Source organism: Heteronotia binoei, chromosome 7 (assembly GCF_032191835.1).
Source record: "Heteronotia binoei isolate CCM8104 ecotype False Entrance Well chromosome 7, APGP_CSIRO_Hbin_v1, whole genome shotgun sequence".
NCBI classification, from domain to species: Eukaryota; Metazoa; Chordata; class Lepidosauria; order Squamata; family Gekkonidae; genus Heteronotia; species Heteronotia binoei.
Genome location: NC_083229.1, coordinates 44,033,629 through 44,060,174, shown reverse-complemented (window position 1 = coordinate 44,060,174; position 26,546 = coordinate 44,033,629). Strand labels below are relative to the sequence as shown.

At 39.4% G+C, this 26,546-nt stretch overlaps 1 protein-coding gene across 1 annotated transcript in view; it reads right to left on the bottom strand.

Moving 5' to 3' along the window:
- Positions 1 to 24,813, bottom strand: part of CALB1 (calbindin 1) — a 29,054-nt gene extending 4,241 nt beyond the window's left edge. The window contains exons 1-7 of the mRNA XM_060243530.1: positions 24,603 to 24,813; positions 24,006 to 24,082; positions 17,277 to 17,351; positions 6,251 to 6,334; positions 6,100 to 6,156; positions 1,994 to 2,071; positions 841 to 896 (exon numbers count right to left, since the gene is read on the bottom strand). Of these exons, the coding sequence (XP_060099513.1) occupies positions 841 to 896; positions 1,994 to 2,071; positions 6,100 to 6,156; positions 6,251 to 6,334; positions 17,277 to 17,351; positions 24,006 to 24,082; positions 24,603 to 24,684 (509 nt within the window). The 5' untranslated portion in view covers positions 24,685 to 24,813. The remainder of the gene's footprint in view (positions 1 to 840; positions 897 to 1,993; positions 2,072 to 6,099; positions 6,157 to 6,250; positions 6,335 to 17,276; positions 17,352 to 24,005; positions 24,083 to 24,602) is intronic.
- Positions 24,814 to 26,546: the final 1,733 nt, after the last annotated feature.

Below are 26,546 nucleotides of genomic sequence, written 5' to 3'. Positions count from 1 at the left end.
CTCCCTGAAGAGAAACTGGCACAGAGTAAACAATACTGACCTTGATAGATCAGTCAAGGTTAATACAAGGTTAATATAAGGCAGCTTCATGTGTATTCTATGCTGCTCCAGAGGGTCACCTGACCTCCCAGAAGCAATTTTTTTGCTGACATTCAAGCTGAATAAGACAGGGAAAACAAAAAGAGCCATTCAATAAGTGAAAAATCTGCTTTTGGTTCTTTGGATTCCACCTACTGGCTTGTGACCTACCACTTGCTTCCAATGATGGAGTTCCACTTCCATTATCAGAAGAACAAAGCAAGTCCATCTTCTACTCTTGTCTGCTAAGTTCATTTTTTACTGCGGACTATGTTTTCCACATATGCTGTTCTTGAAGGTCTGCTGACCTCCAGAATAGGGATGTGAGCTCATTGGACTACAGTGGTGAGAAGTAGTACAAAAGCACCACAAGGTCATAAGCAGATCTCATTGGATACGGGTGGTTATTTCATAATCCTTATAACATTAGTCTCTCCATATTGCAGAAATGAAGCAAAGGCTGAAAGAGAACAGCTTTCAAAAGCCTACCCAGTTAAATTTCTGGCTGAGAAAACAAATTGAACTGGGATCTATCCCAGTGCCAATCATTCTATTAGTCAAGAGTCATCTTTTGTGCTGAAGAAGTGAGCTAACTTTGAAGATGAGCTGCTGTCCCAAAATGCATTGAGTCTTTGAAACGTATTTTAACAAGCTATTTTCTTAGCACCCATTTTGTTGAGGTTGTCTTTCATCTCTTCCTCTTTCTACTGATCAATGCAAACCTCTATTTATTTATTTTCATTCTCTCTCTTAAATACATACTTGGCCATTTCAGTCAGTTCCAGCTTTCCATCATTGTTTTCATCAAACATCCGGAGCTGAAACATAGGAGAAGTTGTATGAACTTTATATATATATATATATGGAACACAAAAATATTTCACATTCATCACATTCTGGGCATTTGCTAATTAAATGCAGTATTGGAACTAAATTATATGAAACCCATTCAGTTTTATCAAAGATTTCAGGTTTTCACGGCTGGTAACATCATTAGGGTTTGTAGAATCTTTCGGGATCAAGTGCCGTGTTCTACTGGAGAAAGTTTTCCTTCCAGACATTTCATTCTCAGCTGTGGAGAACATCCTCAGTGGCGTTGCAGCTGGAGCAGGCGCTCAGACCTTCTTGGCTGCTGTGCATTGAGTGGGGCCAGGGCTGCTGGAGAGCTGCTATTTGTAGGCTGGAGGGGGTGTGATGAAAGGGCAATTGGTTTGTGGATGTGCCCATTGTTTGGTGGGGCTTCCTGGAAGGGTAGTGATTAGTTATTTCATTTTAGTTTGTTATTTAATTTGTTATTTAATTATTTGTTATTTAGTTTGTTATTTAATTAAGGATTAGTGATCAGTTTGTTATTTAATTTTTGTGTGTGTAGCCAAACATATTAATGATGCTGAAAAGGTAAAGGGGAATATAAATCAGATTGACAAGAACTGATTTCCATAATTAGAAAGGTCTTGTGATTATGCAACAACAACAAAACCCCAAAACAATTCCTCAAGTCTGTTGTGTCCAAAGTACACAACCAGAATTAGGGAGCTATGCCATGAATATGAGCCGATTAAACTCAGAAGGATTCTCCTTTTTCCTGAATAATCGTTCCTTCCCAATGCATGCTATAATTTAAACCCAAGTTCCTATCTGCCAGCATCAGTGCTGCCGAGCTGCACTGCCCGAGAGCCTGCACGTTCCAATGAAACACACAAAAGCTTACAGAACTGGTATCTGCTAGATTTCCCCCAGCTATAATTTCCAAGACCTTTGTATCAGAGCACCTCTTCTCGCTCCTGAAGCCTAAACAGCCTTAACTTGAGGAAGAGTAATGAAAGAGGATCACAGAAAGACCTGCATGAATATCTTAGTGGTGTTCAGAAGGCAGTACGGCTGTATTTCCATGAATGAAATTGCTGGGTCTTACCATAATGTCTGTGTATTCTGTCAGCTTTGAGTCATCAATCTGTTTATTTGCTTTCTGTAGCAAGTCTTTCAAGAAACCCTGGAACAAAATAGAAACAAGTGATTAGGAAGCATCAAAAATCAAATCATCTGCCTGGTTTGCCTTGAGTATGGGATATTTGTTGAAGTTCATGATCAATTACAAATGTACCAGACACAGGGTTGCCAAGTCCAACTGAAGAAAATATCTGGGAACTTTGGGGGTGGAGCCAGGAGCAAGCGTGTGACAAGCATCATTGAACTCCAAAGGGAGTTCTGGCAATCCCATTTAAAGGTACTGCATGCCTTTTAAATGCCTTCCCTCCATTTGAAAATAATGGTTAGGGGCACCTTCATTTGGCGCTCATAGAATTGAACCCCCTGGTCCAAACTTTTTGACACTTGATGGGGGGGAGTTGAGGAGAGGCACTGGGTGCTACGCTGAAAATTTGGTGTCTTTACCTCAAAAAATAGCCCTGCCCCAGATACCCATTGATCAATTCTCCATTATACCCTATGGGAATCAGTCTCCATAGGGAATAGTGGAGTGCCAGCAGACATTTCTCTCCCCCTTCCCCAGTTTCCGATAATCCTGAAGTGGGGGAAGAGCCTCCAAACTGGGAGATACCCTGCCCCCAACTGGGGATTAGTAGTCAAATCAAAGGACCACAGTGTGGAGAATACAAATAAAAATATACTGCTCCAGGCACAAGAAAAAACAATTTAGTAATTGCCAGTCATTTGAGTACTTGTGTGTTTGTGTGTGTGTATGTATGTGTATCCCAAATATAAAGTATGGACTATGGTAGGTTGATCCAATATATCATTTCAAGCCTTCCTCGGGGCCAAGGATGAATAAATTGAATTTTTAAAAACTTATAGTTTTGTTTGTTGCTATCGCTTTGAAGTGGAACCAAACCAGACTCCAACAAGCTTACAATCTTAATAATTGTTATTATTTTTTGAATGGGGCTGAACCAGACTCCAAGGAACTTACAGTCTTATTTGCTGTAGTAAAAAAAAAACGGCAGAAATTAAATCAGGCATTTATGAGACTTAATCTGTTATAAACATTTTACATCTTACAACTCTTCAGACAGATCAGTTGCAAGGATTAGCCCTAAAAAGTGCACATACATCAGTGCTTGTGTGCACAGTTCCCGTTCTGGGTAGAGAAACATGTACAGAAACCCACCTCCTCATGTTGTGTTGTAACAGTGAATAACTTTAACCCCACAGCTTCATGTCCCAGGAAATAAGATGCTATATATCAACTGTGCAACAATGGTAAATACGATTCGGTGCTAATTTGAAGCACTTCAGACAAACATAGCATGGACAGATACACACATAGCATAGTAGACACACAAATATATCTTTGCTGGCAATAACTCTGATTGTGAAAGAATGCTTCATGAATGTCATAAGGGGTGACACTGGGTGTGTGCATACAATGAACCACATTGCATAAGGATTATGGACTACATCTGTTTGGTCGTATACTTCTCTGCTATTTCTATTTTTCAGTGTCTCCCTTCTCCCCTTTGTGTTTCATTTTTCCCTTTCTTTTATTTCCCTTCAATGATCAAAATTAGTTCAACCCCAGGCCTAGGGCCAATTCTAAAAGACACATTCATCCTGCAAACACTTCCTCTAAGAGTTATCAAATCCAAATTCTTTTTTTTTACCAAATCCAAAGCCTTTTATTTATTTGTTTTAAGAAGTGTCTATAAAACAGCACATTTTAATAAAATGTCCCATTTGCCACACTCAGAAGAGGAGGCTGACATTCCAGTATCATAATGAAATGTAATTTCCTTTGGAAGAAACATGAAAGGCTGATCAACTGTTCTACCAATAGGGGAGGCAGGTGGAGGGAATAACTCAGATTCATTATTTTTCTGATTCAATTTGAGACTTTGGCTTTGTGGGAAGACAGGTGAGAGGGAGGGCAGAGCTCTCTAGCTTGCATCAGAACTTGCCCATCTAACTGTTTTTCAGCTCCTCACTATAATTTTGATCCTTTGTCTCTGTAGAACTGAATGCTGCCATTCTGTATTTTTGTTGATGATGGGGTTTTTTCCTCTTCTCCTTTGAAGATACATTCCATAGCAGCACATGTTCCTTTTTTCTAGTGGAGCTGATGCAATGAGTAAGTTGCTTTGCCAGCCTTAACACACATACAACCAACCCACCCCCCTTTTTTTGCTGTGTGAAATGATACTTGTTTTCCCAGCAGATCATTTAACTGTCCTAGTTTAGTGACATTTAAAATTCTTTATTAAGTAAGAAATCTGAAGATCTTGGGAATTGTAAGTGCCTATCAGCTATAAGCAAAATTCACACACCTGTTCTAACCTTTTTATATTATTCTTTGGAGTATTGGTGCTTTTTTGATATTTTGCACCAGAGTTTTTAGCTGACACTGATAATTGGGAAGAGAAAGTTACAGATTACATGAAGTGAACGGGGCTCGAAACAATGACCAAACTGTAACATGAAGCCAGTTGAGTAGGTAAGGACTAATCCCAAGGTTCCATTCCTCAGATGGGGACTATCAACATGCCTTTGCCTACAGCCATGCTTGATCTTGCCTCTTCAAAAGAGGGAAACAACAGTCACTCTAGCAGCAACATCACATCCTGGATGCATCAAAAAGGAGCAAATGGTATTGCTTTAGCTTTATATAGTACTTAGTATTGCTTTATTTAGTACTTTGTCTTACTCATCCTATTGTTTACTCTTCCTGTTATTAATAATAACATTTTAATATTTTTTGCTATTTGGTTTTGCTGCTTTTAATTTATTTGTTCTGTTCTATTGTTGCAAGTGTTTGTTTTAAGGACATGAATTATTTATTGCTAGACTTTTAGCTAAAGTTGTGAAGATTAATGTTAATTATGTATTCAATTATATTTTAGAAGGAGTGTTAGAACAAAGTTTGAGTTCAGTGGCATTGTTAAGACCAACAAAGTTTTCTGCATGTTAAGTAGATGCAGTTAAGTTACACTGAGCAGCTGCCTCTCCCCATGGTAACTCCCAAAAACATAGGAGAGGATCTTAACCCTATTCCACCATAACACTGGGTGAAGTGTATTTATATCCCACTTTCCCTTTTGGCTCAAGCTTGAAGCCTTCATCGTATCTAAGGAGCATCACTCTAAATTACTTATGTTAGATCAAAGCTTGGAGGGTGGGCAAATCCACCTCATTAAGTCCATCCTTCCTTGAGTTACATGACTAACAGTGCAATCCTATGCAGACTTATTCCAGTCTGATTACTGACATCACTGGGTTTAGACATCAGAAACTCTGCACAGCATTGCAGTTTGAACACTCTCCTTCTAAAATAAAACTAATTCATAAAGCAAGTACAGTATTAAAAAGATAAAAAAAAGATTATGCTAAAATCTTGCTCCCTAGCATCTAGGCTTCTAGTTGTTTGCTTGTCTATGGAAAAATTCATTCTTGCACACCCAGACCTGCAGTCTGAGATGGTAAAACCCAGGAACCATGACCATGTGATGAGCTGTTTGTCTGGAGAACCTCTCTGTTAAGCCAAGAATGTCTTTAGCAGGCGTAAATTGACCAAAATCCAGTGCTAACACAATTTGCAATTCTATTAAAGAGCTTCTTTGAAAACAAAATTAATGACATCCAGTTAATGCTTTTGTATGCTTCAAGAGGAGAACAATATTAATACTAAATCGGAATACATATACACATCTGTCTAATCTAAACACTATGGAAATGCCCTCTTTCCATGTATCCTGTTAGTATCTTTGGAGGTCCTCTGGAATTGCCTTTCAACCACCTTTGCCTCCTTCTCAGGCTGTGATCACACACACTTTCAAGCCACTAGCAATGCACTCTCCACCTGGACTTTACTGTGTGAACTGGCAAAATCCAGCTGGAAAGTGCACTGACAGTGGATTGGAAGTGCATTATTGAGTGTGTGTGATCGCAGCTTCAGATAACAAGAACACTAAGAAGTATTCTTTCACAATCATTACAGACAACTTTGGGCTGAGCTTTCAGAGTTATAGCTGCCTTTGCGCAGCGTAAATTGTACCACAGATAATGTTTTACCTTAAGTTCTTCAGCATCCATATAGCCACTGTGGTCACTATCATATTTTCTCCATGTCTGGAAATGAGAAGTTAAGACATTTTTTAAAAAAAATCACATGGCGTTTCATGTTGACTTAACTTTATAAAAAGGGGAGATTTGTGCAGATTACCTGCATGAAATCTTCAGATGATTTCAGCTGCTGGCACCTAAAGAACAAGAGGAAGTTTTCTTCTGTGGGTAAGATCTGAGCAAGCTGCAAAAGATTAAGTTTAAATATGTTATTAAATCCATTGTTCAGTGTTAAAGGGAAAAATGATATCTACTATATCAGAAGCAATTATAAAATTGTTTGTGATCAAGTTTCTTCAGGACCAATTCTAAACAGGATTTTTGGAAATCCATTCAATTTTGTTTCTCAGTGCTTACTCCCAGGAAGGTTTTCTTAGGACAGCAGCCTTAGATACTGTTTTATCAGTAGTTTGTAGATCTTGGGCTTAATGCACCATCATCTCTTCCTATGCAGGGCACATTGAAATAAACTGGAGTTATACAAGGACACGTTAATGAAGTGTTCCGTATTGTAAGCCCCAGAGAAGGAATGATATATTTTTGCAGAGCTTGTGATGTCTTAAAAATATTGTTTATGTGTGCATTTTTAAAAGGTCTCCCTAGTTTTTAAAAAGAAATATGGTAACAATGCAGACATTTTCAATGAACCTTTCATTACTGAAAAGACTACTGATGGAAAAATATTTAATGATGTTTTTTTCCAAAAGGATGAAAACAAAAGCCTTTCTTTTTAGAGGCTTCTTTCTCACTAATGGATTCAAACATCTGTGAACAATAGCAGAATGGGGGGAGTGGGGTGTGAGGGGGGGAGTGGGGGGATCCTCATTGTATTCCACATTTCTTGTACATTATGTTTTTGAGAGCAGATGATGGCTTGGGATCTGCCATTTCTGTGGCAGAACAGGAAATATTTCATGTCTCTTCTCCTACACCTCATAGAAGCAACCCATTGTCACCTCAGGAATGTACTTGCCTTTGTTTTTACCATTTAAAACCATATTAAAAATCAACATTAAGCATCATGGCAGTCAATAAAAATTCGAGGAAAATTTCCATATTGTTACCGTATTTGTCAAAAGAACATGTTGATAATTGTTTGATTTATTTATTTGAGGAAATTATATACTGCCTTTTTCCTGATCAAGATGGATTTGAACTACAAACAATACCACAAAATCATAAAAATATCATGAATGATCAATATAAAAACAATACAGGCCAGTATTGTACCAGAAGTGATGTCATCACACTAGTGACATCCAGGTGACATTCTGGTATTTTTGCAAAAACTCTTTGGTAAAACCAGCTCTTAGAGTTTTTGCCCAAGCACCAGACTGTCACTCAGATGTCACTGGTGTGATGACATCATTTCCAGTGTGACACTGGTAATAATAATAATAATAATAATAATAATAAATTTTATTTATATCCCGCCCTCCCTGCCTAGGCAGGCTCAGGGCGGCTAACAACAGTTCAATAAAATTATACAATATACAATATAAGGTGATTTAAAACAACATTTAAATTATACATTAATTTAAAACAACGATCTAAAAACCAGTTCCAACTGTCTGGGTCGTTCCATAGTTTAAACGGCGGTGATCTTCCTGATGTTATTCTGTACACTTATATTATGGCAGGGGTCACTAGTAATGAGGTAATGAGGCCTGGTAATGAGGCCTGGGCATTTCTCTTTTTTTCTGGTAAGTTCCCCTGCCACCAGCCAGCTGATAGGTATCTGGGGGAGGCAGGGCCTGGTATCAAGGGACCCTGACCTCTTCCAGGGGTGTCTGGCAACCCTAGGTTGTGATGATAGAATGAAGGAAAAGAGAACAATGTAAACCAATTTGGGTCCTCACTGGGGAGAAAAGTAGGGTGAAAATGAAGTAATAAATTAATACACACATGAAATCTTATACCCAGAATTAAATTTTGTTGGTTTTAAAGGTGCCAGTGTATTTCAGACCAACACAGCTACCTACCTGAATCTAAAAACCATCATGTCTGTTCTTTTCAGCCTTGTCCCAGCCCCATTTCCTTCCAAGGTAATCTCCTAGCCTATTATTTTCATATGAGCTTGGTAGCTGCAGTACACAAAATCCTTGATTGTCTTTTAATCTGTAGGCTCTTACTTTAACACATCTGGGTCAGTGAGAAATAGAATGTCCATTCCCAGGGTTATCATTGCAAAGGGTTTGTTATGAGCATCATTTTGAATGGACCACTTTAGTATACTCTCTTCAAGAATCATCTTACATTTTTACATGAAATGTATCCATGGGAAAGAGAGATGTGAACCCAAGACTATTAAAATATTGGATAATATAATATTGGTCTTAAAAGCTTCATTTCTTTATCTAAATCTACAAGAGAACTTGAAACAGAGGCCTGTGTTTCATACAAGGGAACAAAATACACTTTCAACACTGAGGTAAATTAATACTCTGGCAAACAGAAATAACATTCTAGTGTTTTAATTAGGGATGGGCAAGAACCAAATTATAAACCAAAATTCAACATGAACCAGCCCCAATACATGGTTTGTGAACCTTGGTTCATACCATCTCCATGAACCCCCATGACCCTCCCAGGTGACTTTGGGAGGTACACATGGTTTGTGTCAGCAGACATGCTGGTGCTGCCCGCGGGGCTTGGAAAAGGCATTTAAAGAGGCTGTGGTCTCTTTAAATGTCTTCTCCAAGCTTCAGCAGCATGACTCAGCCAGTGAACTCTGAAGGCATTTAAACACCTTCTGACTTAACTTGCTGAGTGGTGCCATGGTGGCAACGCAATTTGCAAATGAAGTCAGAAGGCATTTAAAGTGAAGTCAGAATGCAGTGCAGCACAACTCAGCAAGTGAAGCCAGAAGGCATTTAAATTCTTTGTGAATTCTCCTGCAAGTCCTGCCACCACAGCAATGGTGCCACATCACAAATCATGAACCTTGAACTGGTTCACTAAACAGAAAGGTTAGTGCTTTGTGAGACCCCACAAACATTCACAAACCTCCATTTTCTCAGTATGTGCCCATTCCTGGTCTTAATGGATTTCTATCATAATTTGGATTTTAAATATTCTATTTTCTGCTTCAGGTTAAATAAGGGCGAAATGTACATTTTGCTAAACACATAATGCAGCTAAGGAATAAAGGCATCCTTCCAAATAATGACTCTGATGTTTATTATTGTAATATGAAATTTGTTTGCTGAAGACCAACTTTCCTTTTCCTTCTGACACTGCTGTCAGAGGGCTGAGGAGGACAACATATGTTCATTTAAAGAAGAGGGAAACACAGGGAGACTTCAAAAACCATCTATTTATGATCAAGACACCCCTTATCACATTTTTTATTATCCCACTCTGCTCCAAGAAGCTCAGAGCAACCTGTTTGCTTCTCACCCCCCCCCCCCTCATTTTATCTCCATAACACTATGAGATAGGTTAGGCTATGTAAGAGTGATTGGTCCAAAATCTCCAGTGCCCTCCTAAGCAGAACTATGCTTGTCTACGTCCATTGAAGACAATGGGCTTAAAAGAGTGCAACTCTCCTTAGGACGGAATTGCTAATGAGAATCATGGTTGGGTAGGGAGTTGTGCCTGGGTCTCCCCAGTCCTTATTGGGTACATTAACCACTACTTTATGTGACCTTCCCAGTACAGCCCCACTTACACCTCCTCCTCATAAGGTTTACTTGGAAGCAAATTTGCTGAAGTATGCTTTCTGTCCAATCACTTTGAGCATATAAAACCTATGTTCTAAATGCATTAAATAAAGGAGGTGATGCTGATTCAAAAGAAAACTTCACTGAACTAAATGGTCCCCAGCCCCAGGCATGAAGAGAACGTCAGCTTTTCAACTGCTCTGTAAGTGCAAGTCTCATTGAGATCAAGGGAGTATGATTACAGTTGAGAAAACCTACAATTCGGAGATAAGATTGTATGTCTCCAACTGCCTGGACCAGTGATTATCTACAAAAATCTGTCATGTGGAAATGAATTGTAATTTGGAACTAACATGTGCAATTTTGGAAGTAGTTATAGGAACCAATATATGATTTCAAAAGTTACTAGGGAGAGAGGGGAAGCAGCACAAAAGTTGTGCAATACTTCCTGAAGGCATGGATTAATTTTTCCCCCCAGGAATCATGGATCCAAGATTAGAACTGCCTTGAAGAACAATCCTAAACAAGTCTACTCAGAATCCTAATCTATTTAATGACGTTTACTCCAGAAAAGTGTTCTCAGGATAGCACTATTAGACTGGATAAGTCTGCATAAGACTGTATTGAAAGCCCAACTTTCACTGGACGTGATGAGATTAATTCCCTGTTTTTTAAGCCATGATTCAGAGCTACAGTTGAAAACAATGACTAATTTTGCACTAGAGCTTTTATCCTGGTTTAACTCTATCCCCAAACTGACTTTCGACACTAGAATCATAGAATCAGAGAAACCAACTTTATGACTCTATGATTCTAAGGTTTTAGTGTAGAAAGTCAGTTTGGGGACAGAGTTAAACCAGGATTAAAGCTCTAGTGCGAAATTGGTCACAGTGATTCAGAACTACAGCTGCTTTAAAAGGCTTTCTTAGAAACAAAACATTGCTCTGCATATACTTCACCAAGGTGCAATCCTATACAAAGTAACTCTAGTAACTCTGCATAGGATTACACTGTTAGCATTGGTTGAGTTTTACATTTTTCATTTTCCATAAGTAACACAGAGGGGTGGAGCCAATGTAGAAAGTTTTGGAAGCATCAGGATAATTTCTACCCTATTAAAATTCTGAAGTAGGTTGTGGAGCACATAATGGATGCAGCATGCTGAAATCTGACTGTGAATTCTCAAACCTCTGGTATTATATGAAGTTAAAACATCATCTAAAACATCATCATAACCTCATGTCATATCAGTTATGAGGTATTTTGTCTCATGAGAGGGCAATGACAATATCATTTGCCTGCTACTCTGGACAACAAGATATCCTGTGAGAATCCTGGAGCACTGCACTACTTCTGGGATCATGCCAAAAGTGACATCATGGTATTGTAACAATGTCTGTTTGTATGTCCCTGCCCTCCTAAACCTCCTGCCAGTTGCCAGCAACAGGCTGACAACCCTACTTAGTGTAGCAGTAGAGTGGGAAATGGTTAGAGATGAGCAATGGCCCCCCTCCTCTCAAATCATAATTGAGTTTCCAGTTAGAAGCCCCATCATCAAATACTCAGAGGGGGCAAATCCTCACCTTTTATCAAGTGCCTTAAGTTGGCTCACAAACCACAGAACATGCTTGTGTCTATTTGATATTGTTATGGTGGGAGAGGCCCATAAAGGCAAAAGTGCATAAGGCCCATGAAAGTCATAATGCAGCCCTGGGTTCAGCATATGAACAGAATGTGCTGCCAGCTTAAGTTGGTTTTTAGTTCCAGTCATGGACACTTTTACCATATACAATCAGAAAGTTAAAATCTGGAGTGGTAATGAAAACCAACATGAAACATTGCCTTGGGAGCAACGTTATGATGGACCCTTCTGAGCAGTAATACTTGAGCAGGATGAGTTGGGCAAACTGGATTTCAGTTCAGGTAACAATACTGTCCCTTTGATGTTCTGCATCCTGCAGGCAAGCAAAAGAAATATATTGTGGTCTGGGGGTCACCCTGGCTTGCATCCTACCCCTCTGGTCAGTGAAATTCAAAGCCTTCCTCCAACGGCAGAGGCTCTTCCCTAAGAAGAAGGTGTCACATGCAGGAAGGCAGCTCCAGACTGTGATGAAAGGATAGTAGCATTCTCCAGAATACAGCAGGTCCTGGCACTGCTCCAGAAACACATCTGCCCCAAATGGAAACCAGAGCAGTAGCTCAGATTCCAGTTGGGCCCAAATCCTGCCATATTGCTAATAATTTTTTCTTCTTCTTTCCAATTGCTAAATCTTGAGCAGCACACGGTTACCATTCTGAAGGGTTAATCAAATATTACTAAAAGAAGCCTGCTCAGTGTCATTGAGATAACAATGTCAACTGAATCAATTAACATCAATCAACACATTACATGTGCTATAACAAGCCAGGATACTGACTGATCTGCACTAAGCCAAAAGCTATTCATGCATCCTGGCCTACTTGATACGGACAATCTTATGCTCCGTTTCTGCACTCCCAGGGAGGAAAATCCAGAGGCTTACTGGGATTCCTAGGGACCAGCAAGCAAGATATAGACCACCAGCCACTAACAGCAACTTTCCAAAGGTTAAATAACATGGTGTATGTCTGAGACTGAAAGAACAGTGAGACTGCCAAGTATGAACATGTCAAAAGCCATGAGGCCTGGGTGGAGCACAAACTGTCCAGGGTTACAGTACCAGAGGAGAGTTATTTTGAGAGTCATTTCATGCATCTATGCCCAAATGAGTTTTACTTTATTTTCAGTATCTTAGTTGATTACTAAATGAAGCTTTCTTGATTTACATTTTCTTTCTCTGAATATGGAAGGAAAGAGGGACTGAAAAAAGCTATGAGCTTTTGCCACATAATGACGTTCCTTCCTTGTGCCCACAGGAATGCACCTCATTTCAACATGAAATAATTGAAGTCAGAATATGCTAAAAGGATGAGCTTTTGAAGCTCCATTTCAATGTAACCAGTGGAGTGTGGAGGAGGAGAGCTTTTTAGAGGAACACATAGCCTGTCAGGCTCTATACATTAGCCGAGGGCCTTGGATAAAAGCTCAAGAATGTACCATACTAATGTGCACTCTTGAAGACGTTCTCAAAACCTCCCTTAACTTAAGCAGCAGTGCTGAAAATGTACTTTTGTTAAGCCATTAAAGTGGCTCTTTGTTATTTCAATAGCTCTTATCACAAGACCAGTTAGATTTTGAAGATTTTAGAAGCCATTTTTGTCTGGATCCGTCCCCCCTTTCCAGGAATAGAAGATAACATTTTAAAAATCAAGAAGAAGAAAGTGGACTCCTGAAGTGCTCATTTTAAAATCTTCAGATGCAGCATGCAAATGAGTTAGCATTAAAAGCGCCAGGTATCTTAAGTGAGGCAGACCATGTCTGTAATACTGGATATGAATGATGATTGTCTCATTTTCCACTAGCCAACAAAGAGCTATAAGATGGTTTTATTAATGACCAGGCAATTGTGGCTCTATGAAAGCCTGCTTGAAAATGAGCCCTGCATAGTTCAGTGGGATTTAGTCCCCCGTAAGGGTGTTTAGGTGTACAACCTTAGTACTAGGCAGGGCTATTTTTGAGACAATCGTCACCAGCGCTGAATACCAGCACCTTTTTCAGGGCTCTCCCAAGTCCTAAAGGGGGAATCAGTGGAAACCAGCACAACCTTATACATGAGTACTGACACCATTTTAAAGTACACATTCTAGGACTGAATTCCCCACTATGCTGCTTATAAAAATGACTTTAGTTGCACTTAAGCAATTCTTCATGCTTTGTTTTATAACCATTATATCTTTTTGAGGAAAGAGGCAAAAGTGATAGAATAAAATGCATGTATTTTGTTATTTGAGGCTTTATACCCATCGTCATAATTATCTTTTTAATGGTCCCATTGTTTTTTTCTTGTTGTGGTTGGAGCCAATCTCTTTTTCTATCTGTGTAGCTAGCATTTGAATGTGCTGTGCGCGTGGGCTTCCACAAGGCTGCATGATTTCATTATTAAAAATAAGCACCCAGTCCTTCAAGTTTAATTATAGTATTCTACATGCACAGTTCTTGTGAATTCTAATTCTGTGCATGTTTACATGGGCATCAATATACATGAGTTCAATGTAACTGACTGTGAATTACCTGTGCATAAAATTACAGTTTATATTTTAGAATGCACTGGCTTGTTACCAAAATATTCAGATTTCCATCAGAACTGGAGACTTGATACTTAACTCCCCTACTTATTTACAGGAACAGATACTGAGAATGCTCATCTCTTCTAGAGGGCCAGTTACAGTGGTCAGGATTAAATCCTGTGGGATTTTACCAATCCCTCACAACAAACAATTAAAACTAGAATCTATAATCACATTTCTCCTGTACTGTCAAAAGGAATACAATGGTTCTGGAGCAATCTGTGATCAAACATATATTAAGTAAGAAAGGGTTTACCAAAAAGAAACACCCCTTGTTCAGTTTCACAGTATCTTTTTAAAGGTTATATTACCAACTAACAGCTCAAAGGTGACAAAGTGCAGAATGCACACCCAATCCAACATACTCCGCACAATCCAGTAAATATTAAACACCTTTAGGTCCTATTGATTTCAGTGGAAAAGTTAAGCATGTACTCAGCCCTCTAATTGAAATAAATATGATTTAGAAGTGTTGCACTTTGGTAGTATTAAAGATTGACAGGCGACAGCCATAACATGAAAAATGAAAGCAACAATGCAGCCAGCACCCCATCAAAAAGCAAAACTCATCATCATTAAAAGCAAGTCTAAACAAACATCTCTGAGATCAATAGTGTAGTCCTCAGCCAACTTCCCCCCTCTAAGACCATTGACATCAATTGCTTTAGAAGGCTATAATTCTATTTAGGATTGTACTGTGAATGTTATAAGTCATACTGCATCCTGCCTTGAACCCCTGGAAGTATTTTGCGCTTCATGTTGACCATAAGGGGTTTGAGTTTTCTCTCAGCTGAAAATATGATCACTTATGATTTTTGAAAAAGATCAGGTAACAGCTGATATATATATATCTACCTGAGACTCTGCCAGTCAGAGGAGACAATACTGACCTCGATAGACCAAGAGTTTAATTCTGTATACAGATGCTTCATATCGTATTCAGCCAGAGCACTTATGATTTTTTAAAAAATCATAAGACTCTGTGACAAGTTAGTGCAGGTTTAATGAGCCACCATGCAGGAAATGAGTATAATCTAGTTTAGTTGGGACTCTTAGCATACAATGGGTTTTCAACTCAGTATCAGTTTCACAAAACCTTCTGTTAGAGAACAAATATCTAACATACTTACAGTGCAATCTTAAGTAGATTTACACCCTTCTGTCCACTGAAGCCAATGGGCCTACATGGATGTAACTCTACTTGGAACCACACTGTTCATTTTCTTGCATTGGGATTTCTTCACTCTTTGATTTAGCCAGGGCAATGCAGATACTGAAGCAGACTTTCATCTTGGATTGGGACTCATGAGCATGAGTAAGTGCTATATGCCTGGTTGAATACACATGAAGCTTCTGTATACAGAATCAAACCCTTGGTCTATCAAGGTCAGTATTATCTCCTCTGACAGGCAGAGTCTCAGGTGGAGGTAGATATATCAGCTGCTACCTGATCCTTGTGACTGAAAATGCCAAGGAATGAACCTGAGACCTTGTGTGTACAAAGCAGATTCACTGCCACCAAGCCACAGTTCGTGGCTTTGTTCAGCTTCTGGGGCTGTGCTTGTAGTTACTGATCAAGAACTGTAAGCACTACTCCAATTAAGAAGTCTGATGCTGTTAGCTCTGATGGCACTCATTCATCCCCTTTTGCTTCTCTCTTACCTTATAGAAAAGATGAAAAGCAGTGGACAGACATGATAGAGATTTGAAAATTATGTACAGGATAGAGAGAGTAGAGAGCAATAACTTTTTGTCTGTTTCACAATACTAGGTGTCCAGCTCTGGGTCCTGGCCCTGACTCAGTAAGCTGTGTTTGTTGGGGAACACAGAGGGCCCTTATCTGGAACAACCAGGCAGGGAAGCAATGGCAGCAGGGAGAGTAGAAGGACCCAACCAACCTGACAACAGCTGCAGCAGCAGCAGACAGGGAGGTGGGGAAGCCAACACCTCTGGTGTGGCCTGGAGAAACAAGAAAAAAAAACAGGAAAAGGGGAGGAAGATGGAAGAGTGGCAGTCTGGGGAGTAATTATCTGATCACCTCCCTTTATGAATTCCAGAGGGAGGTGGAGTCAAGAGGTGGATTGAGGCCAGGGACAGGGAGTGGGACGCAGTGTCAAATAAAAGGGAGGCCTCCAGGTTAAGCCAGGGAGGAAGAAGGCTGAGAACACATGATTCTAGATAAAGGGTGTGCGCCAGACAAGGGAAAGAAGAGGGCCAGGTGTTGTAACTCCCTATACTTTCCCATTCTGAGGCCAGTTGGGAAGCCTGCTGGATCCTAGGCAAGATAGTGGAGGGTGGGCATGCTGGGTTGTAGCAGGGAGTACCTCACACTAGGACTCAGGGAAACTCAGTGGGGTTGATGGGCAGTAGATCCCAGACAGACAAAAGAGAGGACTTTTTCACTCAATGAGTAATGTACAAAATTCACTTCCATGGAATGCAGTGATGGTCACTAGTTTAATTGGCTTTAAAAGGGGATTAGACAAATGCATGGAGGGCAGATCCACTAATGGCTATTGGTGATGACGCCTAAATGGAGCATCCATGTTCAGGGGCATAAGCTCTCTGAATGCTATTGGAGGAGAGTGACAATGGGGAGCTTTAGCCTCTTTGCTCTGCTTGTAGGCCTTCTGAGGCATCTGTTTGGCCACTGTAGGACTAGGCAGAACACTGGTCTAACCCATCATGGCTCCTTTTATTGTCTTCTGCTCCTTAACTAGTGATCAGCAGCTCAGTCTCAATGCTGAAATTGCCTAAGTTCCTAAATGGGAAGTAGATGCAGCCCACAAAGGTGTGGGACTGCCTGCTCTCACAAGTGGATCAAGGCCATAGACTTGAGCTGTATTTGAGAAAATGTTAAATTGTCACTACTTTAAAAAAAAAACACAGACTCAACATGATATCATTCAGTGAGAAATGGCTTAATTTTTCATTGGTATTCTCAGCATAAAGTTTTGCAAGTTTGTCAGATCAGCCAAAGATGCTTTCTCTATAACATCCAAAGCAAATCAATACACATATTTATAGACTTCTGTATCAGGAAGACTAAAGACCAACATGTATAGAAATGTCTCTTGCCTTAAAGAAACAAGTCTACCTATTGGTATATAACACTAAAAAAACCTGGAGCTTCTGACTGCCAGACAATTTTAGGATCTCTTGGCTATTCTACACACAATACAACAACAACAACAATAGTAGTAGTATAGAAATATGTCTGGAGAGGCATTAAATACATTTTTAAAAAATCTTTCTTACCTCTACTATTCCTATCTTCCCATCAGAACTCTTCCCATACTGGTCCACAAATTTTTTCATTTCTGGAGTTAGATCCTATAAATTTAACAGTACAGTGGTTATTGCTTGAAGTAAACACACTTGTGATCTTAAGAGGTCTACTCAGAAGTAAGTCCCATGTTATTCACTGGGGCTTACTTACTCCTAGGAAAGAGAACTGTAAAGGTATAAACTACAGTTCAACACACTGAAGGAAGCTTTCTGCACAAACTCCCATGAAATGCACATAGGTGGAAATGCACCTGGTGGAAAGTATTCTAATTAGTTAAAGAAATAGTGACTCTGGATTAATTAGGAACCTATTCTGCTAGTTCTGTCATATTAAGCATCAAGTGACATTCTGTGGTTTTTAAAAAATATCAAGCATAGGAACTTCTGAGAATCAGGCCAGAATTCCACCTTTCAAACTCCACATACTTGCCTTCACTTATTATTATGATTGTATTCTTCCATAATTTACACTGTTTAAGTGAAGATAGTTTCCGGTGGGTAGCCATGTTGGCCTTCAGTAAAAGAGCAAGATTTGAGTCCAGCAGCATGTTAATGACCAAAAGATTTCCAGGGTATAAACTTCTGAGAGTCAGTGTTCCCTTTTTCAGAAGGCATCTGATGAAGGAAGCTTTGTTCTTTGAAAACTTACACCCTGGAAATTATTCTCTATTTGGGTGGAAAATTTCACCCTTGTCTTTAAAGCACTGCTGGACTAAGATCTTGCCCTAGTATTTCAGTGAGCAATCCAGAGGAAGTGTAGATATGTTCATCATGGAACGGATTTTGGGAACATGACAATTTATCATATCCCAAAATGTGTGTGTTGGGGTGGGTATATTCATTAACAATATTACTTCTCACAAAACATGTCCTTTCCCTAGCGACTTTTATATGCAACTACTCACAAGAAGGTGTACCCTGTTGCTCAGGCCAACAAGGTCAATGCTCCCTTGTACCAGTCCAGTCATATGTAGTTGGGATAGAATGTGGACAGGATGCACATTCATGCAGATCCCATTGGAAGTAATGCAGCATGAAAGGATAGTTTCTGCATCCAAATGCAGAGTTCCATGCATATTCTGACCTGACTAGTTATGTAGAACTATGCCCAACTAAAGCTGAATCAGCACAAAAGTCTTTGCCATGCAGGGCCACTGTGCTTTGAAACTGCCAATGAAGTGTAGCAGGACAGGAAGCATCAGCCTGATTATTGCCTTCATCCCACTCAAATAGAGAGCAATAAGAGGATTATGCTTGTTTCCAGAGATATCAACTTGTTGCCAAATCTGATTGGCTGTGTGGTGCCATGTTTATATGTGGAATGCCTCACTGCATAGGCTCACATGCTAAAAAGTATGACCTTTCAGGGTTATTTTAAAAATATGTGTTAAGCAACATCATATTAGGGAAACCTGCTATGAACAGGTAAGAAAAAAATGTGAAGAACAGTTGAAGAAGCTTTTCATGGGTGCATGTATGCCCTCTCGTAATGGCAATGTCCACATTTTCCCTACTAAAAGGTTAAAATGATTGTTGCCAATATCAAATCCCTTTCATTTATTCAGAAATTTTCAGACCCAAACAAGAAATTAACACGGTTGCAATGAATGCCCAAAATATGTTGACTGTAGATATTCATGTGTACATGGTGACAATCCCAAAAGGATGGCTGAAAAGATACATGTATATACTTTCACATTCTGAAAAGATACTTTCACATTCAGATTGTTATCAGCATTCATCTGTGTATCCTATATTGAGCAAGGTTATGATGAGTACTGAAATGTGAACAGAGAGATCTGACACATTTTTGACACTCACTGTAACATAGGCACGTTTATGATGCACTATACTCCATGAGATAATAAGCTTTACTAATTTTAGTACATTTTTTGCCTGCTGTGAAACAAAACTGCTCCCCCCCTCCCAGGTCAATCCCCAGAAAGGGTAAGGTCTTCAAGATGCTGAAAAGAAGATGAATCATGCTTGTAGGAGGTTCTCTATTGACTAAGCACTGTGTGAATATTTACTGAGTTCAAAAGAGACTGTTCCTGAGTAAGTGTCTGTGTGATTTAGGGTAGAATTTTTGGGATCTAGTTCAACTGAACTCATCTACTGAAGTCAGAGATTTGGGATTTGTTATTTTATTGCAGTTTTGTTCTAGTTTTAACTGGAAATGCTTTGAGGGGTTTTTTTTACTATTATTGTAAGCTCCTTTGAAAAATGAGGAAAGGCAAGATATAAACGTTAAATAAGTTTACTTCTGAGACTACAGGACTGGGCTGATAGATTTTCAGCACTATTGAGTTCTGTGCAGTTTTTTCAGCCTCTTTATTCCAAAGGAAGAACTGGGATTCATAATGAATATAGGACTGCTATTGACAACTATTAAACTAGCACATCTATGAAAGGAACTATGGATGTGAATGCCCCCCCCCTTCAGTTGTATTCAGTGAATCCCTGACAAAAGCACCCTTCCCTGTGCCCTGTTCATCAGTTCCACAGCAACTATGCTGACTTCATGATGCAGCATGTGACACTTGTTTTTTCTCTAGATGCTTCCTATATCCTTAGTGAAGAAAACTGTGCTGTAGACCATATCACAGAACCACATGAACCTGCCTTATACTGAATCAGACCATTGATCCATTAAGGAATAATAGCTGGATGATGATGATATTGGATTTATACCCTGCCCTTCACTCTGAATTTCAGAGTCTCAGAGCAGCTTACAATCTCCTTTACCTTCCTCCCCCACAACAGACACCCTGTGAGGTAGGTGGAGCTTAGAAAGCTCTCATAGAAGCTGCACTTTCAAGAAGCTATGGCTGACTCAAGGCCATTCCAGCAGCTGCTAGTGGAGGAGTGGGGAATCAAACCCGGTTCTCCTAGATAAGAGTCCACGCATTTAACCACTGCACCAAATTGGCTCTGTGATCTGCCTGGAGAAGGTTCTCTGGCCAGGCTGGCCTATATATTGTCTACATAAAAAACTAAAAAGTATCAACTACAGCTGTAAATGAGTCTTCAGGCAAATCTTTCCCAAGACTCACCAGGAATTCTTCTCAGGCAGTTTTACAGCATTGTTTCATAATGGCTCTCTTAATACGAATGCATTTTCAGAATTTGACTATCAGTTAGAGGCTGCCACAGGAGATATCCTCTCAATGGATGTTCAGACTTGGTTAGAAATTTCTGTCCACTTTACATTCTTTTCTTCTAAAGTGTGTGAATTCCAAGGGAAAATTTTTAGAGGGCTCCCAGATCATGTGATGCCCCTCTCTGCAAAGTAAGAGTCACTTTCCCTAATTACTAGATTGCTATTATTTATAGCATTATGAATGTAGATGCCCATTTGCAGAATTCCATAAATAAATATCTAACTGATTTTAGCAAAATTAGGCAACAGTACTAAATCAAAAATATAAAATAATATAAAAAAAAAATAGAATATTTTCCCAATCAAAATAAAAGCCTTCTTGGTCCACAAAATGGCATTCTGTTTTCCTACCAGTTTCCCACTCTATAACAGAGTTTTTTGGCTGTCTGCTATGGATTATTTTTGCTTAAGAAATGATCTCAAGAAAAAGTATACAACCAAATTAGAAAGAACTGTTGTAGGGAGAGGCAACAACAAATAACCAAACCTCCTATGGAGACTTAAAACCACTTCATTACACCCTCATCCATCTCTGGCTGAAATTCCCAGTGTTACATCAAACTTTATAATAGCATTTGTTTGATTTTCCACCATGCCGTCCAGCCCACTTCAAGGGACAATGCATGTGTGCCAGCATCTGCACATCACCCATTTTATTGCACAGGCACATTAGAAAGCTTTCCATAGATCTGTGCCAGTTTTGTACACAAATTCCCATGCAGATTAGAAGTAGGCACAAATATTTATGTTTGCAGAGGGGTTTTTTTTTTGCAATGGCATGTTGAGAAATAATCGCCAACTTTCCTGGATTGTCCACCTATTTCTAAAAGTTCATCTATGCAAATTACTCCTCAGCAGTCACTTGAAATGACTGCACTCGATTCTTTAATGCATTAATTTGGTTTTATATTCAGCCCAATCTTGAAGGCATGGTGGCAGAAATAATAAATATTTTAGAAGAGCAAAAAATCAAGCAATGAATATTTAAGGTTGAGAGAGCCAGTATACTGGTTAGAGTGCCAGACTGAAACTTAGGTGACCCAAGTTCAAATTGCCACTCTACCATAAAGCTTGCTGGAGGATCTCAAGCCATTCACTTTCCATCAGTCTAATCTACCACACAGGGTTGTGGTGAAGATAAAATGGAGGAGGAGAGAATCCTATGTGTTATCCAGAGCTTCCCGGAAGAAAGGTGGGATATAAAACAAATAGATGTTACCGTAGTCCTACTCACCAAACCTATGCCAAAACCTATTTTTAAAGAAGGCAAAATTATAATGGTAGGAGGTGACAAGAGTATAGGGAAAATTACATTTTTTTGCAACCTAAGCATATGGAAAAATAACTATTGCTTCTGTAATCTGAATGCAATTTTAAATTCAGTGATAAAAGATGTTAAGTGCAAAAGAAAAAGATGTGAAACTTTCTTAAATGTGGAGGCAAATCAAAGCAGATCTGGGGACATTAAACAACATAGAATTCCCACATGTACATGGAATAGTCATTGATTTATCAAGCATTCCTTCTGATAAAGGACATGACATTAAAAGCCACTGAAACAGTACTCAGTCAGATAATGTGGATGGACTTACTAGATGCTTGTTTGGGACATTAATCCCTAAATGAAAAAAATAATATTGATTTGGCACATACCTCTAATCTAGAAGGAAACGTCAAAGATTAAAGAGGTATGGATGATCCAATGAGAGTTCTGAAGTTTGGTGCTCTTCTTTCCAAAAGATTCCAGAAATATTTTTTAATATAGTGAATGGAAAGCTGAAGGACACCAAAGCACTTTCAAAACATATATGCAGAATCTATTAAAAGGCATAAATGATAATGTGGGTGACACTCAAGAGAAGTGCCTATAGAGATTTTGTATGATAGACTTTATTTTTTTTTAAAGTAGGAGTAGATTTAATAACAATTTCAAATACAGTAAAATTGGAGAAAGATCATTACAGGGCAATTTTTGTTGAAAACTTCTAAGGACTTGTGAACAGAGGGGATAGATTTCATACAAAGTACTTCTAAAAAAATATCTCATTTTTTGAAGGGATATGTTTCTAATGACTCATACTGCAGCAGATAAAGTGATCACACTCTAGTTACATGTATCTGATAAGTCAAGCACTTCATTTGCAAAATAGTGACAAATTATTAATGCAACTTAATTATAATATGGGTCCTTTATATCAGCCTTTTAAGTTTTAAGATGTTAAAGTAAACCTCTAGAAAGAATTGTTATCTAGATATGGCACAGGATCAAATATTCAACTGTAGCTGAGATTTGTATTTTCAGCTGCTCAGTTAATTCATACATCATTATAGAACAGCTCAAGTGCATTCTAAATCTGGACTAATCTTACAGAAGAAATGAATAAATATTTTACAAATTCATAAAATGAGTGCTATCGTATTTCAAGAGCCACTGAATTCTCTCATGATGGACTTTCACCATTTGAGATGCAAGGCTTAGCCTGATTTAAGAATTTATTTTATGCTGATACTTTGGGTGGTTTATTAAGGGGAGGGGCTGTAGCTCAGTGCCAGAGCCACTGCTTGGCATGCAGAAGGTCCCAGGTTCAGGTTCCACCATCTCCAGTTAAAAGGATCAGGTTATAGGTGGTGTGAAAGGCCTCAGCCTGAGACCCTAGAGAGCTGCTGCCAGTCTGAGAAGGCAATACTGATCTTGATTGGCTGATGGCCTAATTCAGTATAAGGTAGTTTCATATTCATTCATGAACAAGTCATCTTTCATATTCCAGCTATTATTCCTCTGCAAAGATATCCTATTACTTATTTCAAAGCATGCAAAGCTGATCAAAATGTTTTACTCCATTCAGAAATATCTCTTGAAATGACTGAACCTCTTCTCATTTTAACTACTAAACAATGCATCAATGTATTGTAAGGTCTTAAGGAAAACTTTTTATCACCTGTGTAAGCCCAGATACACCCTTCTTCATACTAATGTTCCAATTTCATATGCTCAATTAATATCTAGTTAGAGTTTTGGCACATCTATTTATTGACCACAAAGGGGCAGAAATGTATTTCAGCCAACATATTAAGAATGTAGCTGACTCATTTTTAATATTCCTTTGCCCCTTCTGCAAAATCCACGGATGTAAACAAACAATTGTTTCTCTAGAAAGAATACACTAAGGGACATTTTAAAAAATATTGCCTTCCAAAGGTGATCTACTGTGGAACAAAGCTGGAAGTAATTAAAACTGACTTTGGGAGCAAAGCCAGGTGCACTTGGAAGTTTCATGTTATTCAGTGGGTCTTACTCTCAAGGAAGCGTCTTTAGGATTACAGCCTTTGCTATGCAGATTCTGTCTCTCCCAGATTTCCCAAACTTCATTGAGTTGCTTCATTTTTGGATGTGTCAATTCTATTCCATTCATTTACATTTTACTCCTTAAGCAGATATCGACCACAGCTACCCTGCTGCTGAAGTTTACAGTACAATATTTATTTTTTCAGTAGAGGCTGTTTTTTTTTTTTAAAGCTGGGGAAAAATCTTGACCTACCAAGCCTGCTTTCTTCCGTGCCTGCTGGAGCTCCTGGATAAGATTCTGCAGTTCCTTGCCATCCAAGTAGCCACTGCCTGAAACACAAAGAGAGAGCGAATTGCTGTTACAGCTGTAGATGGGTTTTCTTCACCTGCAGAGAATGGTATCTATAGAAGATGCATTGAAAATCACACATGCTTTTCAATAAGCTTAAACTGTTTTGTCCCATTCCCCAAGTGCTGGGCACTGTGTTTTGGTTTTTCCTGTTTTTCCCCTTCTCTCTCTTTAAAAAAAAATGGTCTGGAGACGCTTAAACTTTTAAATACAGGATACGAGGGTGTCCCTTTGCAAAGCAGCTGACTCCTAAAGCAGCCCAAACCTTGTATGGTCCATAAGAGCTTAATAGACTTGCTAATGTTTCCGTCGTTCCCGAGTGCAGGCAAAAACTTCTGGCAGGCGTCGGGCAAAGTTTCCTACTTGCAAGAAGAGAAGAGGCAGGCGAAAGCACTTCTCGCCGCTTTCTCTGCCTCCCCAAGTCTAGCCTTGCCCTCAAATCCCCTCCACCCCCGCTTGGCTTCCAAGCTGGGACAGGAAAGAAGAAGGATAAGGAGTCACCGTCAGAGTCGTAATGATGCCAGATCTCAAAAAACTGGGATGCGGAGATCTCCTTTCCTTGCAGGTAAGTTTCCACAGCCATGACGTGCGCCTGGGATGGTGTTGGAGAGAAAGGAGGAGAGAGCGCCGAAGGGCTACTGTCGCTGCTGGGTGTCGCTGTCCGCGGTGCTGACTCTCAGTCCGGGCTAGTCCTCGGCGCTTTTCGCTGAGCGCTCTCTATTTATCCGATCTCGGCACGCTGAGCCACGCCCCCCCGGAGTTGCCCCCCCCCCCTTCTGTTTTCTCTGTGCATTGTTCCTCTCGCTTTTCCTGTTCTTAAAAGGTAACGAGGCAGGCTGTCCTTCCAGGGGCTCCTTCCAAGGAGGCAGTGAGAAATCAAGCACGGCTTTACTTGGAGGGGGTGGGGGTCCAAACCTGTTAATCAATAACAATGACGTCATGGAGTTGTTGGATGAAAGTTCATAAGGATCAGTTCGTTTTTTTCCCTGGAGGACCAGTGAGTTCTCCAAGTATGCCTACTGGGCATGCCATGCCATGTGCACCCTGAGCTCAGCTTTAAAACTGCAGTTACCCACATCACAGACTTGTTATGAAGACCAATGTAATATGGGGATTTGGCTCAGCAGACACTCAACTTCAATCCCCTCCAGTTTGAAAATGGACCAGGTGGTAAGCAATGTGAAAGACCTCTGTCTGAGATCTGGCTGATCCACCATTTAGAATAGACAGTTCTGACCACCACAGACCAATGGATAGACAGCTTCATTTGGCCATGCTATTCCCCACAATGAGTCTTCAGGAAGACCTCTAATAAAATAAGACTGTCTTCCTAGGTTTTCTCTGGACACAGAATCTGGATACAGCATTTTTAAAGAAAACATTCAATAACATAAGTAAAAATGTTAAACTTGAAGGATGGCAAAGCAGAAACAAAATATATTTTATGCATATGTACAATGAATAATTACATCTCAAAGGATATGTGTGCATTGGCAAGTTAAAAAGGTTTGGGATATTTGAGAGGGGAAAAGGTAGTTTGTTTTAGAAAGGATTTTGTGATAGGAAGTTGGATCCAGTGGGTAATTTCATATGCCCCATTGCTAGTAATTATTAAACTTATTTTTCATTCTTCCTGCATTGTAACCTCTTATATCCCCAGTTATATCTAGCAGCTCTGACTCATCATATTCAGATAAAGTTAAGGTGCATACTTCACATCATTCATTGCACATTTAGTACAGATGAGCCACCATAGTTACAATTAAGATAAGGAGAAATGGATTAACTCTACTCCTTAATGGCAAAGAACATTCATGGCAAAGAAAGAAAGAATACTAATCTGTTACTGGTCATAAATGTGGAGCTCGGAAGGAGCATTGTGTATGTGTCTTCATAATAATTTTGTGATAGCCAAGAATTCAAGAGTAAACATACATTCTCCATAAAATGCATAACTAGTACCTTGAGACATAAGACACTGTTGATTGAAATCAATAAGGATCAAATGCTTTTTCATATCAACACACATTATATTTATTGTAAACCCAAATCATTGTTTCAGAAACACTTAACAAGTGAGCTGCCATTATGGCACTGTAACTACTTAAAATTGTTTTTATTCACATACTTCTCAACAATGTGCTGACCATAGAAGTCCCTGCAGGCCAGTTTTGGATGTATGATTAATAAAATCTCAAGGGAAACTGTGGTATTTAAATTCATGGTAAACTTCCTTACTGATTGAAGGCATCTGGGTTCTCTCATAGAGGAAGAGCTATGGAAGGCAGTACAGTGATCAGCCTCTTTGGCAATGCCTGAGAGAAGGACACAGGCAGCACAAGTGTGTAATAAAGTTTGGCGGAAGGCTTTCTGGGACCAATCAGTATATTTAAAAGCTGGCACAAAGTTAAAGGAGTGAAAGAAGGTACTAGAAGATGAGAAAGA